Raw genomic sequence first — 15,920 nt, forward strand, 5'->3', positions numbered from 1 at the left:
AATTATTGAAGTTCACGGTTCGAAAGGAACTTTGAATTCAGAAAAAGGCAAACGTCCTAATAAATAGTTCACTGTAAGACAGAGAGTGTTCTTCGATAGATCTCTTCTTATCACAGAAGAATTATTGTTAAGCTTTTTAATATTAATATTATACACCTTGTAGTTTGTTATTCATTTCTATCTCAAATATCAAATTTCGCTGAGTATTCGATTGATCAGGCTTTTTCTCCTTTAAAAAATTGGTGATTTGACCACGTGACCTAAAATAAATGCAGGGTAACGGTTATTCTTTACTAGTGATATATTAAATACTAAGCAATAAATTTAAGAGGGATACGTAGTTCTATACTATTAAAATATGATGATGGTGCTAATATTTATAATATCGATATATTTTGACTGTTTTCAGCACCTATTGTTGAATTTAGGTACCATATGGAATAAACTGTCAAAAATAAATGAAGATTAGTTCAAAAAATATGAGGTCCTACCCGGATTCGAACCGGGGTTGTCCGGATCAAAACCGAAAGTGATGACCACTACACTATAGGACCATAAAATTGTACAGTTTTTTTTTCTGTAAAGCGTTAGTTGATGCGTGTGATAATCTGAGAGATCCGGGTTACAAGATTGCTAGTGTCACAATAAAGAGAATGAGACACAAGGAAAATGTTCTGACCTAGAAGGTTCCAGAATGTTCCTTATTTGTATTATTTCGAGACTACTTCGAGGTTACTTCATACGAACCTTGAAGGTGAAGAAATATGTGTCACTACAAGAATGATGTTACATGCTATTAACATTGCTATTTAAAGAGATCATTGTACATTATTGTATATTATTGTATATTATTTAGTATCTTATTTTGTACATAAAATATAGATATAGAACTTTATTATTATTAACAAGTATATTTACTTTAACTTACAGATCTCAACCCTTAAGATCCTATAGAATAAACGTCTACCAGCCTTCATTCTAACGTATACCAATTTAAACATACAAACAAATAATAATTACAGGCCAAATAATACATATTTATACTCACACGTGACTAATTGATAAGATGTTCATGACGTCATAGATATATCTATGATAATGTAACATAAATCAATTTATTAATATGATATACAATAACTAATCAAGTAATTACTAACAATCAGATTATGGATTGTTTGCAATACTGTTGAACATTCTAGAAAGAAAATAAAAAGAATATTATTGGTAAATTACCAATAAACTAAAATACTTGAGTGAGAGTGCAAGGAATTGTTAGAATAAATGATTAGTAATTATAAGATTGTGAGATTGAAGATTAAACGTATAAATACGGACACTAATCTCAAGATTAGGATCATTTGATTTCCAAGATTATCTTTACATATTTATATTATTGTTTTATATTATATATAAAATCCTCACGGAGAAATACAATTTAATAAATATGTCACCTATTAAAAATGATCAACAATTTCAACAGAAAAGTATATAAATAGCTAAAGGTTGAGAACATAAATAAGTATATTAATTACACCTTATATAGATGTCATTTAGGTATAAGAAGATAAGTTGTATACTGTGAACAAGTGACACACACTGCAAGGGTTTACATTACAACAGTTTTGTTCTAAGGAGATTTGGGTTAATTGTGATAATCTGATAATGTTGTAGGAAAAGATGGAACTAAGACAGTGTTATCATCAGCAGCCGCTGAATGAATGTCACATAAACAATGTAAGGGTAACCTAAGGATCCGAAGGAATCTCAAGGGGTTGTTACCCCTTACTCACCGGACCTCAGATATATAAAGCGAACATGGGTGCAGTCCCGAGTATATAGTCTGTCTTCTATATCGTTTATAGTTTATATAGAAGACCAAGGCTAAGAAGCTTGAGATCGTCAACTATCTTACATACTTGTCCCGTGTTCACAATAAAGACAAGACTGATTGTATCGAACATATTACAACAGATAAGTCCGGGTTATAACACAGTTAATAGCAAAATTTCATTTAAGTGTTGTGACTTCAACCTTGATAGTCGAGGATAGAGTTCATGTCATTTTTGCTGATTTTCATACAAGACGAATGTATCGATTCCTCTATTATATAAAGGGAACAAATTCTCAGTTCCAATTTATAAAACCATTTTTGTTATATAGACTACTCGTTTACAAGACGATGAGCGAGTTAACACTCATTGACCTCAGTAATAGGTCAAAATGCCTATTTAACGTATATCTACTCTCATTAACGCGTAAAGCTCTTACCAAGTTGACAAATATACACATAGGAATATAATTAATATGGCAAGTGTCAGTTAAGGTCTCGTCATTTCTTATATACAGTGTTGGAAAAGTTTTAACGTCAGAGATAACACTTTCATGTAGAGTAATATTTCTTTATCCTTTACGAATAATGCTCTGATGCGTCTAGCTCACGTGTCACCTCATAATTCTAACAGATCACATCAAGGATTATATAACCCTCCACTATATTACAATGTTTTGTATTTTTTATGACGCTATTATATCTGTGTTCTTAAGTATTATGATGGTATTACTTCGTACTAGCCTTTGATAACTAACGTTATAACATATTATTAATACTGCTATTAAAAGAGATTGTTGTTATATTATTTAGTATGTTAACTTGTACATAACAGATCAATCAACAAGACTATTAATTAACAGTATATTTACTTTATCTTACAGATCTCTACATCAAGATTCCCTTGAATACACACATCTGTCTTTATTCAAACGTAAACCAATTTGACTCTACACTTAAATAATAGCTAATAGTTTAACAAATGCTAGTAAATCAAGACAGTATTGATACAATATGTGTACAAAGTGACAGTAATAAGGGAAAAGTATTTACCACCTATGTTTAAGTCACAATAACGTTAATCAATTGATAACACAACGTAAATAAAGGACATAATTCCTGCAGTAAAGATATATACTTCTTGATATTAAACAGAAGACCATACAGATTTTTATATATTTAATACTACCGTATAGTTATTACAATAGTTTGATAATTCATAGAGCTCATAACTAATAACCTTAAGTATTGACTTCTACGGCTTGTTTCCCTAGATAAATACTTAATACCTTAATATTCAATATTCCAGATCAAACAATACAAAATACTTATTTTATCAAGCACCTAAACACTCTGGCGATCAACTAAATAAGAAACACTATCAAAATAGCAAAGACCTTATTTAACCTTAAGCAAAAATGTCAGAAGACAGAATGGAAAATTCAATCAAGGCTTTACAAGCCTCAATCCAGGCAATAAAGGCTAAAATGGATACTAACCACGAAGTGATTAACAAAAAGCTGGATACTAACTACGAAGTAAGTAACAAAAAATTGGATATTCAACAAGAAGAGGATATCAGATATCGGGCTCAGATTCAGCAGAGCTTAGACCTCTTGAATTCAAAGAACAACGATTTAGCAAATAAATTGCTGGAACTAAAAACAAAGGATAATGAAGAAAGAAAGGATCTAAAAGAAGCATCAATTAAGTTTAACAAGTTCCAACTGGACAAAGATAAACTTAAAATGGAAACTAAGGAACCCAGAGTAGAATTGAAACTAGAAAGAAAACAACTAGAAGCGTTTATCGATCTGGAAGAGCAAGCTTCAAAATCCAAGTTAAAACAAGAGGAAAAGGAAAAGGAAGAGGAATTAGAAGACCTTAGAGTGGGAGTTACTACCGAATTGTCATTATATCTGCAAGAATTGAAACTAAAAATAATTAATGAAGTGGGAAAATTGATTGCACAACAGGAAACCCAAGTCAGAGGAGAATTGCTATTGATGAACAACAACAAAAGGAAAAATTGTTATTAACAAAATAGAAAAACACTCCCCTTCAATCATAATGGTTGAAGATAATCAAATCGCTTTGGAATGTCATAAAAGTTTCGTTGACGCTACTCTGACACCTACAACTTCTATGAGAATTGACAATATATTTACAAAAGACAACACCGCTGCTATTTTAGAAATCCAACAAGCGCTTGTCAATAAAAGAATCAAGTATAGTGACTGGATTAGGTTTTTCTCCCTTTGTTGCAAGAAAGGTATTACATACCACTTAAAAGATGCAAGAGGAAAGATCATTAGCTGAAAAACTGTATTTTAATCATATATAGATACTTTAATTTATAAAGAGCTGCTTCACAGGCAGAAGATAAATTGGTTAACCGCGTTTTGACTGATAGTGAAAATGTTACCATCTTTATGCTGAAACTAACTGAAATGGCGGGTGAAAACAGATCTGCAAATTTATTTCAAATCCTATTAAAGAAAATCAAAACAATCATGAGAGAACAATTTCCTACTATAAAAATGCCTACTTTTTCTGACTTCAATACCTATGAAGACATTGTAACATATATTAATGAGACTTTACCAGAGGATCAACTTTACAAAAATACAAAAACTGAAACCAAAAACTTTTTTACTATAAGCCAATATCAAAACAAAAACAACTATAAAAACAACTATAAAAACAACTATAAAAACAATAAAAAATATCAAAATAAAAACAAAACACAATTCTATTGCACAAATTGTACCTGTACTAAGTGCAGCAATATCGACAAATCACACAATGCGAAACCAAGTTTCTGTTTAAATTGTTCTTGTAACCAGTGTGCTGATAGGAAGCAAAATTACTATCAAAACCGACAAAAATCTAAATCCATAACGGAACAAAGAAGTTCAATATTAATAATATCGAAATTCCCGATTCAGAAGAAGATATGGATGAGGAATTTGACAACAAAAATTATCATTTCCAACAATCCCAAGTTACTAAATCATACGAAACCAACGAATCCGATTCCGAACCAGAATTAGCCAATGAAATTCTAAACAACTCTGCGGAGGACTACTCAGACTATATATCCAGTGATAACGAAAGTTATATTCACGTCAACTCACTCCGCTTAAATAATACTAATATGGAGTTTCATAATAACCAACAACCTAACCTAATTCTAGATACTGGGGCAGACGCAAATTTCATCTATCAACCTATTGTCGATCACAGACATACAACCTTTCCCAATATACGTTTTACCATATCTGATATAATTGAATGTCCGCCAATAGTTGTAAAACCCGCTATCGGTAAGCAAAACATAATCAAGAAACAGGCAATGGTCAGAATACATGTGAACGAATCGTATACAGAAAAACCTTTCTATATCATTCCTGAAAACCGTACTCATATCATTTTTGGAAAACCATTATTGAAAACATTCAAATATCAACTGGCAAAGGATTACAATTCTATCGAAATTAAAGGAACGAGAGTAATTATCCCACATAACTTATCACAACCAACTGAAGCTCACATACGTATCATACAAGAAACTAACCTCAAGGCGAAATTGAAACAGGAATACCCAATAGTATTCAAGGAAAACCACAAAAATACGATTTCTACAAAACATAAATATGTTGCTTTCGTGAGACTCAACAATTTTCCATACCATAAACCCAAAGCCTATTTCACCAATCAACTCCAACGCCAAGCGATTGAACAGTTCATTAATCAATCTCTAGAATCGAAGATGATATCTCCGATCGCTACAGATGAATTAGTGGCGCTTAGCCCTGTTTTCCCTATACAACAAACTAAAGATAAGATCAGAGTTATCACAGATCTTAGAAAAGTCAACAAGCATCTATTATATACTCCTAGACCAATTCCACCCATCCAGCATATATTTTCTAATCTCGCGAACAAGACTATTTTTTCTTCACTCGATATAAGGAAAGCATACCAACAAATACCCATAAAAGGAGATAAACTGGGATTGATAACCGAACTTGGAAGCTACAAGTTCAACAGGTTACCATACGGTTTAGCCTCAGGTCCCTATTGGTGGGGTGAATTTATTCAAAACCTTCTGAAACTTCTACCTCAATCTAAGGACACCACAGTAGCTTATTACTATGACGACCTTATCATTGCATCTTCTACCATCGACGACCACTATTCTACTTTGAAACACATCATGGCTCTTCTAGAGCAACATGGCCTATCACTAAGTTATGAAAAAATTCATGTCGCTGAATCCAAAATTCTATTCCTCGGTTACGAGATATCACATAACCATCTAGCTATAGATAGCGAAAAGAAAGCTACGATTGCTAAATGGACTTTACCTTTAGGCAAAAAGGCAATAGAGAAATTCACCGGTTTTGTAAATTTTCTACGAAACTTCATACCTAATGCATCTCAATTACTGTCACCCTTCTACCAATTTTCTACCAACAAAATCACTACTCAGGAAAAGCCATAACTACAACAAGCGATGAAAACCAATTTCCAAATAATCAAACAGGCGATATTAAAATCCATTACCTTGAAATTATTTGACCCACAGACACCAACTGTTATTTATGCAGACGCTAGTCTTATAGGTGCAGCATCAATTCTTCTACAACCTGAAACTACAAATGGTAAAGCTGCACTTTATCCCATTGCTTTCTACTCACTTCGTTTCACTGAAGCGCAACAACGTTACTCTACCGTCGAACGTGAACTATGGGCGATACTTCACACACTCGAAAAGGCCCGACTTATTTTATCCTCCAGTATTACGATATATACCGATAACCAAGGTATAATCAGTATTGGAAAAACTGAAAGAGTCACACACCCAAGATTGACCAAGTATCTGGATTTACTAAATACCTACCGGTTAACCTGGAAATACATCAAAGGAAGTGACAACCATGTCGCAGATTACCTCAGCAGGTATGGTTTAGATTCTCAACCTACCTTAAACCTAGACAAATGGGACAAATTTTCCGTTGAGATTGAACTCAATACAACTACTCATTCCGATCAACCTAGTGAAGGTTCCCCAACCTTAACCGAACAAACTGCTCCCGAACCTGTACCAGAGGCTACTGACGAATCACACGAACAAGCCAATGACCTCATTGACCCAGAAACTAGTGAAAACATACCAAACATTATAAATGATGTTCGCAACCTATCTTGGTCCCAAATATTGGATATCCAACGAATCCCTCGAGAACATTTACCTACCCCTAACATATATCAGAACATAATACATATCTTTACATGGGTCAATAATAACTTCTACATCATCTACCATGACCAACTCCACCATATACTTACTGATGTGCACTATATCGAAAAAGCCACTTCACTCCTTAATGCTTTCCATGCCAACCACAGAATATTGGAACAGATGATGATCCCAGAAAAATACTGGACTCTTTAATATCTGTTATACTCTTGTATGTAATCAGAAACTGTTCACACTGTGAGATCTATCAACGATTTGTTGATCTACCAGTCGAACTTCCAAAAATGAAAATAACACCGGCATTAACCCGCTGGCATTTCGATTTTGCAGGACCCTTAAAAACTTGGAACCACTATCAATACCTCATAATTGCAGTAGATTATACGTCCAACCTTACCATTACGAAACCCCTGTTTTCGCCCAACTCCAATGCAGTCACCGACATAATATTACAAATATATAGCATGTTTGGAAAACCCAGAGCCATCATCACGGATAATGCACAAGCTTTTCGATCAGAAATAGTCGAACAAGAAATAAAGCGACTACATTTGAAATACTATCAAAGCTCGGTGTATAATCCACGAGGGAACAGCAAAGCTGAAAGAACCATAAAGATGATCAAAACCGCACTGACACATTTAGAACCTGAGTTAATCAACTGGCCTTCCAATTTGTATACGGAAACAAACATAGTTAATAATACAAAGATGGTATATGGCTATGCACCTTGCAAAATAGCTTTTGCTAAAACAGCTCATATATATGACAAAAAATACATTTGGTTACCCCACAAGTGAGCCAATGGAGTAAACGAACGAACGGGGCTGACTAGTTCCAAGAAGAACAGGTTCAATTAGCGATATTCAACCACAAGCTATTACACGACGCTCGAAGAATTACGAAAGACGAACGAACAAAAGCTTGTGAAATGTTATCGAAAGTTAGAGCAGATACTCAAAACGACGTACAATTCATAGTTGGAGACCATGTTTATCGTTAAAAAACTACCTCAATCAAAGAACACCGCAGTATCATATTACTACGACGACCTTATCATTGCTTCTTCTACCATCAACGACCATTACGCTATTTTAAAACACATCATGGCTTTTTTAGCAGATCATGGCCTGTCACTCAGTTATAAAAAAAATTCATGTTGCTAAACTCAAGATTATATTCCTCGACTACGAGATATCACATAACCGATTAGCTATCGAACCAACGATATATATTTCTTTAATCAGCAACTTTTTAAATCTTTCCTTTGGAAATGGTAAATTTCTATCTTTAAGTCGGTACTCAAATAAGATCCTAGATACTATTAGACCATATTTATCTCTTTCTTTGAAAGAGTTTGCTTTATCATAGGTACATCTGAATAGTTTCTTAATTGAGTCATGTTTTTCATTTAATAGGGTTCGAGTGCCAATTACAGAATCAATGACCTTATCAAATTTCCTTTGTATTCTAGTCTTTTCAATTGATTCTATGACATAATTCATTATTTGTTTGGCATTTTTATCTTTCAACAAATCCTTTACCTTCTCATTTTCATTTTTTATCATTAGGGTATCACAGAAAATATCATCAATCTGTTTGTTTAAGGATTTTTGTAGGTCATTTTTTAATTCTATTTCATTTGGAGTTGTTATACATGTAAAGATCCGATCTTCCTTGAGCATAAGTAGGGCATGTTCATACTATTCTAGTAATTGGTCCAACTTTATGATAGTTATTTTATTGATGGTTCCGCTAATATTCCGTTCGTTGCCTGATGAATTCATCAATTTAATCGTAAGCATTGGATTCAAACTCATCTTAAAATTCATAAAGTTTCATGGATTCCTTAATCCTTTCATCTGTAGAATATGAAGTTCTGGGTTGCAGATGAACTTTATTCAATAGGAGAAGGAATTTTAAATACCATGTTGACCATTACTAAGATAATTTGAAATTTTTAGGACTGATTTCTAACTTCACGTCTTCAAATATTAAATAATAATAAGTTAACTTTCAGTTTAGATCAGAGCTCATAACCTTACGGATAAGGAAAAGTGTGTGCAATAACATTAGGCCCTTTTGCCTAGTATACGGCAAGTCTACTCGACTTGTGTAATAGTATAAACTATGTGTTTATCTAGTATCAGCTAGTGACTTGTAAGTTTTATAAATGTAAGCAGTGTTATGTGATATGAGAAATCAATCTGGTCTCTTTAAACAAGAACCATCTAGAAGAAGTACACCCTGGCAAATAGCACTGAGACTGTAATACCCACAACTCTATATTGACAGGAACGAGGATTAAATAAAGGAATTTTTCATGGCTCTTTTATAGATCTCCTGGAAGTCGGACAATGTCATTACGTATATGAGTATGAGTATAATCGTGCATGTTATTGTAATTTACACTTGCACGCTCAGATTCTGTGCTATGTTTCAAAGTGGGTGATGTTTTGGTAGCGACATTTTTCACTCCGATTGAGGTAGGGTAAACTACTTTTACCCGAGTGAAATATCTGCAACCAAAACATCACCACGTACAAACAAAAATAAATTGACAGCACAGATGCAGGTCATAGCCACATACGTGTGGCCATAGTTATACTTGTAAAATTAATGATGCCTATGAAAAGAGTGACACTCATGAAAGTCACTCACTTATGCACTCTCCATTCTCCAATCCTGACTCTTATGACAAAACACCTATGATTCATCCTTTTGACTGTATATTAGGAAATGCATTATTGGACGATTTCTAGTTTTAAGAGACCATTTCGACTACTCATGCATATTTTTGAATACATTTCACTATTACAAGACTTAACAACTCTACAACGAATACTTATCAGAGCTCTTGTTTTATATTTATTATTATACAACTCTATCAGGATTATCATTTTATACGTAAGCAGGTCTGGTAGTTTTCTTTACCTCCGGGTAAGAACCTTATTCGTTTAAATCACGTGATTATAGAAATATGAAAGCTTAACAAGATTAACTAATAGAATGGAATTAGTATTAAAGCAACACACTACAGAGATGAATTAACAGGTGTCTACAAAAATGTTTTTAAATGATTAAACTTTTAACTTGTGATACAGTTGAAGAAGAAGATAAACCCCCCTCTTAAACTGGAGATTCTTAAATGTAAATTTGTGAGGAAAAGTCGGGGGATAAATCAACTGATTTAAACTATCTTGACTATATTTACCTGCTCATGGATATTTCTATTAATTACTTAGAATTTCTCCCTTTGGAAATACCCAGAGCTTGATTTTTAAAATTATCAATATAATCCAAAATTATGCTAAATTAGAACTATTGGCGTTAGATTATGAGTGTCATGAAACGTAAAACACCATGACTTTCTTTTTGGTAGCCAGAAACGTTCCTATATTATTTATCTTGGATTAAGAACAATTCAGTAAGTATATATTATCCTCTGACTAGATATTATTTGATTTGATTTAAATTGATTTTGATTCCAGTGATGTGATGGGAGCACGTCCATTTCTTATTCAAGTCTTAAAAAATCATACAACATAGTTATATAGGAGATTGTATCGATAGAAAACCTGATATTTATATCAGTAATTTGACCGGTACATTCTTTGATGTTACGGGTTATTAGTAGTTCCTTTAGTAAATCTATCAGAAGACTTCCTAAATAGTTGGGTACAAATATTAAAGCGAAGACATAGTATTCTGAGCATATTTGCAAGAATCGCAGCTTATCAGAATGCATAAGATTGATTGGATATCGATATTTATTAGTTTAAAAATCATCAAATATTTATGAATATAAACCAGTCAAGACAATGTGTAATAACTTAAATAACTGGAGTTTAGTTCAGTAAGAATGGAAGCACTGTATCATAACAAGATAATATAAAATGAAAAACAAGTTAATGCAATCAACCTTAATAACGCTATTAAACTGTGACAATTGGAAATTAAGAAAAGTCATGAAATCATAAGTAAGGGGAAACTATCCTACTTGATGATCGCCACATCTCAATGTTTAAAGCAAAACACAGTTTAATTAAAAAGGTGACATCATAAAAATCTCTAAATAATTATTAACCTACACGCAAGATATACTTCTTCTGTATAGTTTTAAACACATAATATCAACGACGATGTATATAATTTAGCTTAATCCATCATCTGCTTATTTAACAAAAAAAGGGCAAAACTCAAGAGATGCAATGGCAACAGACCCAAAGCTATTAAAACAATTGCCAATAAAATGCACCAGGTAACTATCAAGAAGCATATCCTTCTGAACTTTCTTGATTGATATAATAAACCTACTTGAATGATTTATACTTGCTTGATGTTCATTCTTATGGTAGAAAAGAAAAGTTACAGATGAACGATGGGACCAACCGTGTAGTGGATGAACTGGATCAAGAATGTATAAAAAGAAAGTCGTTAGTCAATGGGAAATGTTTAGAGGGGCATATTATTCTTGTTTTAGCTTTCATCTAGTGGATATTTTAAAGTTATTCTTGAAAGTTAGTTGCTATGAATCGTAAATTGAATATGATTTGTTGGTTGTAATTGATATTTATGAGGTTTATTTAAGGGTGGCCCCGAAAGAGTAATTGTATGTAGGACTTTTCGACATGAGCTGATGTATAACAATGTACAAAAATGAATTGTATATAAGATCATGATGGGTTAACCAAAATTCATGAAGCTTTATGGATGTTGGAATTATTTTTATTTTTAATTGATAGGGGATTGGAAATCATCTATTTTAGCAGAACTTCGTAAATTGAGTAGAACCAATATATAGTCTCAAAATGAGTTTTTATCAACCATCCATGTCACTGTATGATATTATGAATGCGCTCTATGCACATTCTCAAATAAGAGAACAGGAGAGGGCAAGGCAGATGAATCAATTACTTGGTTACAACCAAAGGCCGGATCCCTTTGGTGGTGAAGGGCAAGTAAGGGGAGTTTACTATAGACCTAGTTTGTATTACGATGATGAAGATGAAGAGGAAACAGGTGGAGACAACTATTTGAATAGATTTGCTGGACATCATCACCATCATCGTGATAATAATACTCCAGAAGTGAATCATTTGTTATCACATTATGGTGATAATGCTACTGCCACTGGCAATCGTCAATTTTTGAACGATTTGTTAGTTTCTCTTCTTGACAATGCACCATCAGAATACCCAGATTCTGGGCGTTCCTATTCTAACACTGAAAGGGAAGGGATAAATGCATTTGAAGAGACCTTAAAACGTAAGATTGCGGAGGCTGAAGGTGACGGCGCCTCATCTGACCAACCTCTTGAGCAAGACATTAATATGGCTGGTGACGAAATAAAATCTCCAGAAGAAACAAAACCCAGTGCTGATGGAGAGGGAAAGGAAACCGAAAAGGAAATTGTTGCAACTCCTGTTGGTAAAGTTCAAGTGTCCAAGCCTGAAACAAGGGTAAATTTTCCATTTTCTCCGGAATTAAACGTTTATAATGAACCTGAAAATTACACTGTGATGATGGCATTACCAGGCGCTGCATCAAATTCATTTAGTATTGATTACCACCCATCATCTCACGAACTGTTAGTTAAAGGTAACATTGAGGATAAAAAAAGCATTGATGAAAAGTACCTGAAAGTCACTGAAATCAGAACTGGTTCATTCAAAAGAAAGGTCAAAATTCCCAGTTTTCCCAGGAATCAATGACGAAGATATAAAAGCCACTTATGCAAACGGGTTGCTGCAAATAAAGGTCCCAAAAATATTGACCGATGGTAAGAAACCAGCACCAAAAAAGAAGATTATGATTGAAGATATCCCAGACGCTGAATTAGAATTTGAGCAGAACCCAAACCCAGTCTAATTAATTCACAGGGAAAAGAAAAATGACAGGTCAGGGAAATTATGTATAAACTGGAATATTTGAATCTCAAACTAAGCTTTCTGACCTACTAAGTACCCGTTTATTTAATGTTGTAGAGTTTATAGTGTTTCAATATTTTAAGTAGACTTCAACTGGTGGTAAGTTGCCATCAAATACTGATGATAGCGTTTGTAGAGCCCTTTGGTATATGTGACGCCATGTAACCAGCTCTTAGTATACATTCGTATATTGTGATTAATATATGTGTGTGTTTCTATTATTAAGGACACAGTATGTCAATCTAGATGTGTAGGGTAACAAGTAAATCTAACTAAGAGGACGTATTTAACAATTTATCCACCAATTTAGGTATGCAACAATTTTCCTCATAAATTTAATTAGCTCTTACAGTATAGAGGTATTCAGTAATTAGTAAATCAAGTATATATTCATATATTTCTATATTATTCTATTGGATTTCTATTCAATGCCAAAAACAGTATAAGCAAAGTGATAATAAAATAGATTGAAGTAAAAGTCGTGAATGCATCTTAAATTAAGAAGAAAAATCTCATTGTTGTAGTGAACAAAAAACTAAACATGGTCGGTTTGAGGAATGTGTCTGAGTAATAGTCTGTCATTGTTTAGGAACAGGAACGTATATTATATTATGTGACATGCAGTATTCGTCAATGGTGATTGGAAAAATCACTCACGTGATTTTTCCAGTACATTCTAAAAATTTTTCATCTCATCTCAAAGAATTTTAAAGCAGTTCATAAGAACAGTAAGTTAAATAATGTGCAAGATTTAAGATTATAAAGGTTAAACATAAGCATATATATTTCCATATAGGTTCTCGGGTCGATATCTATACTTGTTAGTTATGTCTGAACAGAATCAAAACTTCAACCAACCACAACAAGGTCAAGGTCAAGGTCAAGGTCAAGGTCAAGGTCAAGGCCAAGGTCAAGGTCAATATCAAAACTACTACCAAAACTATTATCAACAACAGCAAGGTGGTTACCAACAACAAAACCAAGGTGGTTATCAACAGCAAAACTATGGTGGTTACCAACAAGGTGGTTATCAACAAGGTGGTTATCAACAAGGCGGCTACCAACAAGGTGGTAAGCCTCAAGGTAATTATCAACAACAATCCTATGGTAACTATCAACAAGGTGGTTACCAACAACAAAACTATGGTGGTTACCAACAAAACCAAGGTCGCGGCGGTTATAAGAACTATAACAACCGTAATAACTACCAAAACAATAATGGTCAACAGCAATCATCTCAAGGTATGACTTTAGAAGACTTCCAAAAGCAACAAGAACAACAACAAACTGCTAAGCCAAAGAAAACTTTGAAGTTGGTTTCTAGTTCTGGTATCAAATTGGCTAATGCAAGCAAAAAAGCTGAGCCAACTCCTGAAAAAACAGATGCTAAGGAAACTACTGATGCCAAGAAAGAAGCATCAGATTTGCCAAAGATTGAAAAACTTGAAATTTCTCAAAAATCTGCAACCACTGAAGCTGAAACTCCAAAGGAAACTCCAAAAGAGGCACCTGCCGCCACTGAAAACACATCAAATGCTGAATCATTGATAAAGCAACAAGAAGATGAAATTGATCAAGAAGTCGTTAACGATATGTTCGGTGGTAAAGATCATATGTCTATTATTTTCATGGGTCATGTCGATGCTGGTAAATCTACCATGGGTGGTAACATTTTATATTTGACAGGTTCTGTTGATAAGAGAACCGTTGAAAAGTACGAAAGAGAAGCTAAAGATGCTGGTAGACAGGGTTGGTATTTGTCTTGGGTTATGGATACTAACAAAGAAGAAAGAAATGACGGTAAAACTATTGAAGTTGGTAGAGCTTACTTCGAAACTGAAAAGAGACGTTACACAATATTGGATGCTCCTGGTCACAAAATGTATGTTTCTGAAATGATTGGTGGTGCTTCTCAAGCTGATGTTGGTATTTTAGTTATCTCCGCAAGAAAGGGTGAATATGAAACAGGTTTTGAAAAGGGTGGTCAAACTCGTGAACATGCCTTATTGGCTAAGACTCAAGGTGTTAACAAAATGATTGTTGTTATCAACAAGATGGATGATCCAACTGTCAACTGGTCTGAAGAACGTTATAACCAATGTGTTGCTAACTTAAACAATTTCTTAAAAGCTGTTGGTTATAACATTAAAGAAGATGTTATTTTCATGCCAGTTTCTGGTTACAGTGGTGCTGGTTTGAAGAACCGTGTTGATCCAAAGGATTGTCCATGGTACACTGGACCAGCCTTGTTAGAATACTTGGATGCTATGAACCACATGGATCGTCACATCAATGCTCCATTTATGTTGCCAATTTCATCTAAAATGAAAGATATGGGTACTGTTGTTGAAGGTAAAATTGAATCTGGTCATATCAAGAAGGGTAACTCCACCTTGTTAATGCCAAACAGAATCCCAGTCGAAATTCAAAATATTTATAACGAAACTGAAAATGAAGTTGATATGGCTATTTGTGGTGAACAAGTTAAATTGAGAATCAAGGGTGTTGAAGAAGAAGAAATTTCTGCTGGTTTTGTTTTAACTTCTCCAAAAAACCCAGTAAAGAGTGTAACAAAATTTGTTGCTGAAATTGCCATGGTTGAATTGAAGTCTATTATGTCAGCAGGTTTCTCTTGTGTCATGCATATTCACACAGCTATTGAAGAAGTTACTATCACAAGATTATTGCATAAGCTTGAAAAAGGTACCAACCGTAGATCTAAGAAGCCTCCTGCTTTTGCTAAGAAGGGTATGAAGATCATTGCATTATTGGAAACCAATGAACCAGTCTGTGTTGAAACATACCAAGACTACCCACAATTAGGTAGATTCACTTTAAGAGATCAAGGTACTACTATTGCCATTGGTAAGATTGTCAAAATTGTAGAATAGTTTTA

The 15,920-nt window shown here is 33.7% G+C and overlaps 5 protein-coding genes, 1 non-coding gene and 2 further genes across 6 annotated transcripts, besides 4 other annotated features; 6 read left to right on the plus strand and 2 right to left on the minus strand.

Annotated features, from left to right (window-relative positions):
• Positions 1-482: 482 nt before the first annotated feature.
• Positions 483-554, minus strand: Kpol_1036trna5. The gene has a single exon. It is a non-coding gene; the product is annotated as a tRNA-Gln (tRNA).
• A 2,692-nt stretch (positions 555-3,246) lies between these two features.
• Positions 3,247-3,867, plus strand: Kpol_1036p98 (Tkp3 protein; the record flags this gene model as incomplete). Its single annotated transcript, XM_001647159.1, has 1 exon — positions 3,247-3,867. One exon carries the CDS (start codon positions 3,247-3,249, stop codon positions 3,865-3,867), a length of 621 nt encoding a protein of 206 aa, XP_001647209.1.
• A 393-nt stretch (positions 3,868-4,260) lies between these two features.
• Kpol_1036p99 (Tkp3 protein) lies at positions 4,261-4,881 on the plus strand (the record flags this gene model as incomplete). The annotated part of the gene is made up of 1 exon (XM_001647160.1): positions 4,261-4,881. The coding sequence occupies one exon, from the start codon at positions 4,261-4,263 to the stop codon at positions 4,879-4,881; it is 621 nt and encodes a 206-aa protein (XP_001647210.1).
• Positions 4,785-6,332: a sequence feature (similar to Tkp3 protein; correction of possible frameshift sequencing error).
• Positions 4,785-7,289, plus strand: Kpol_1036p100 (the record flags this gene model as incomplete).
• Positions 6,336-7,289: a sequence feature (similar to Tkp3 protein; correction of possible frameshift sequencing error).
• Positions 7,290-7,378: 89 nt separating this feature from the next.
• Positions 7,379-7,894, plus strand: Kpol_1036p101 (integrase catalytic domain-containing protein; the record flags this gene model as incomplete). The annotated part of the gene is made up of 1 exon (XM_001647161.1): positions 7,379-7,894. The coding sequence occupies one exon, from the start codon at positions 7,379-7,381 to the stop codon at positions 7,892-7,894; it is 516 nt and encodes a 171-aa protein (XP_001647211.1).
• Positions 7,895-8,281: 387 nt separating this feature from the next.
• Positions 8,282-8,779, minus strand: Kpol_1036p102 (uncharacterized protein; the record flags this gene model as incomplete). Its single annotated transcript, XM_001647162.1, has 1 exon — positions 8,282-8,779. The coding sequence occupies one exon, from the start codon at positions 8,777-8,779 to the stop codon at positions 8,282-8,284; it is 498 nt and encodes a 165-aa protein (XP_001647212.1).
• Positions 8,780-11,905: 3,126 nt separating this feature from the next.
• Positions 11,906-12,805: a sequence feature (similar to hypothetical protein; correction of possible frameshift sequencing error~similar to Saccharomyces cerevisiae HSP42 (YDR171W)).
• On the plus strand, positions 11,906-12,965 carry Kpol_1036p103 (the record flags this gene model as incomplete).
• Positions 12,807-12,965: a sequence feature (similar to hypothetical protein; correction of possible frameshift sequencing error~similar to Saccharomyces cerevisiae HSP42 (YDR171W)).
• An 886-nt stretch (positions 12,966-13,851) lies between these two features.
• SUP35 (translation termination factor GTPase eRF3) lies at positions 13,852-15,915 on the plus strand (the record flags this gene model as incomplete). Its single annotated transcript, XM_001647163.1, has 1 exon — positions 13,852-15,915. The coding sequence occupies one exon, from the start codon at positions 13,852-13,854 to the stop codon at positions 15,913-15,915; it is 2,064 nt and encodes a 687-aa protein (XP_001647213.1).
• Positions 15,916-15,920: the final 5 nt, after the last annotated feature.

The sequence above is a fragment of the Vanderwaltozyma polyspora genome, genomic scaffold (assembly GCF_000150035.1).
Source record: "Vanderwaltozyma polyspora DSM 70294 KpolScaffold1036 genomic scaffold, whole genome shotgun sequence".
NCBI classification, from domain to species: Eukaryota; Fungi; Ascomycota; class Saccharomycetes; order Saccharomycetales; family Saccharomycetaceae; genus Vanderwaltozyma; species Vanderwaltozyma polyspora.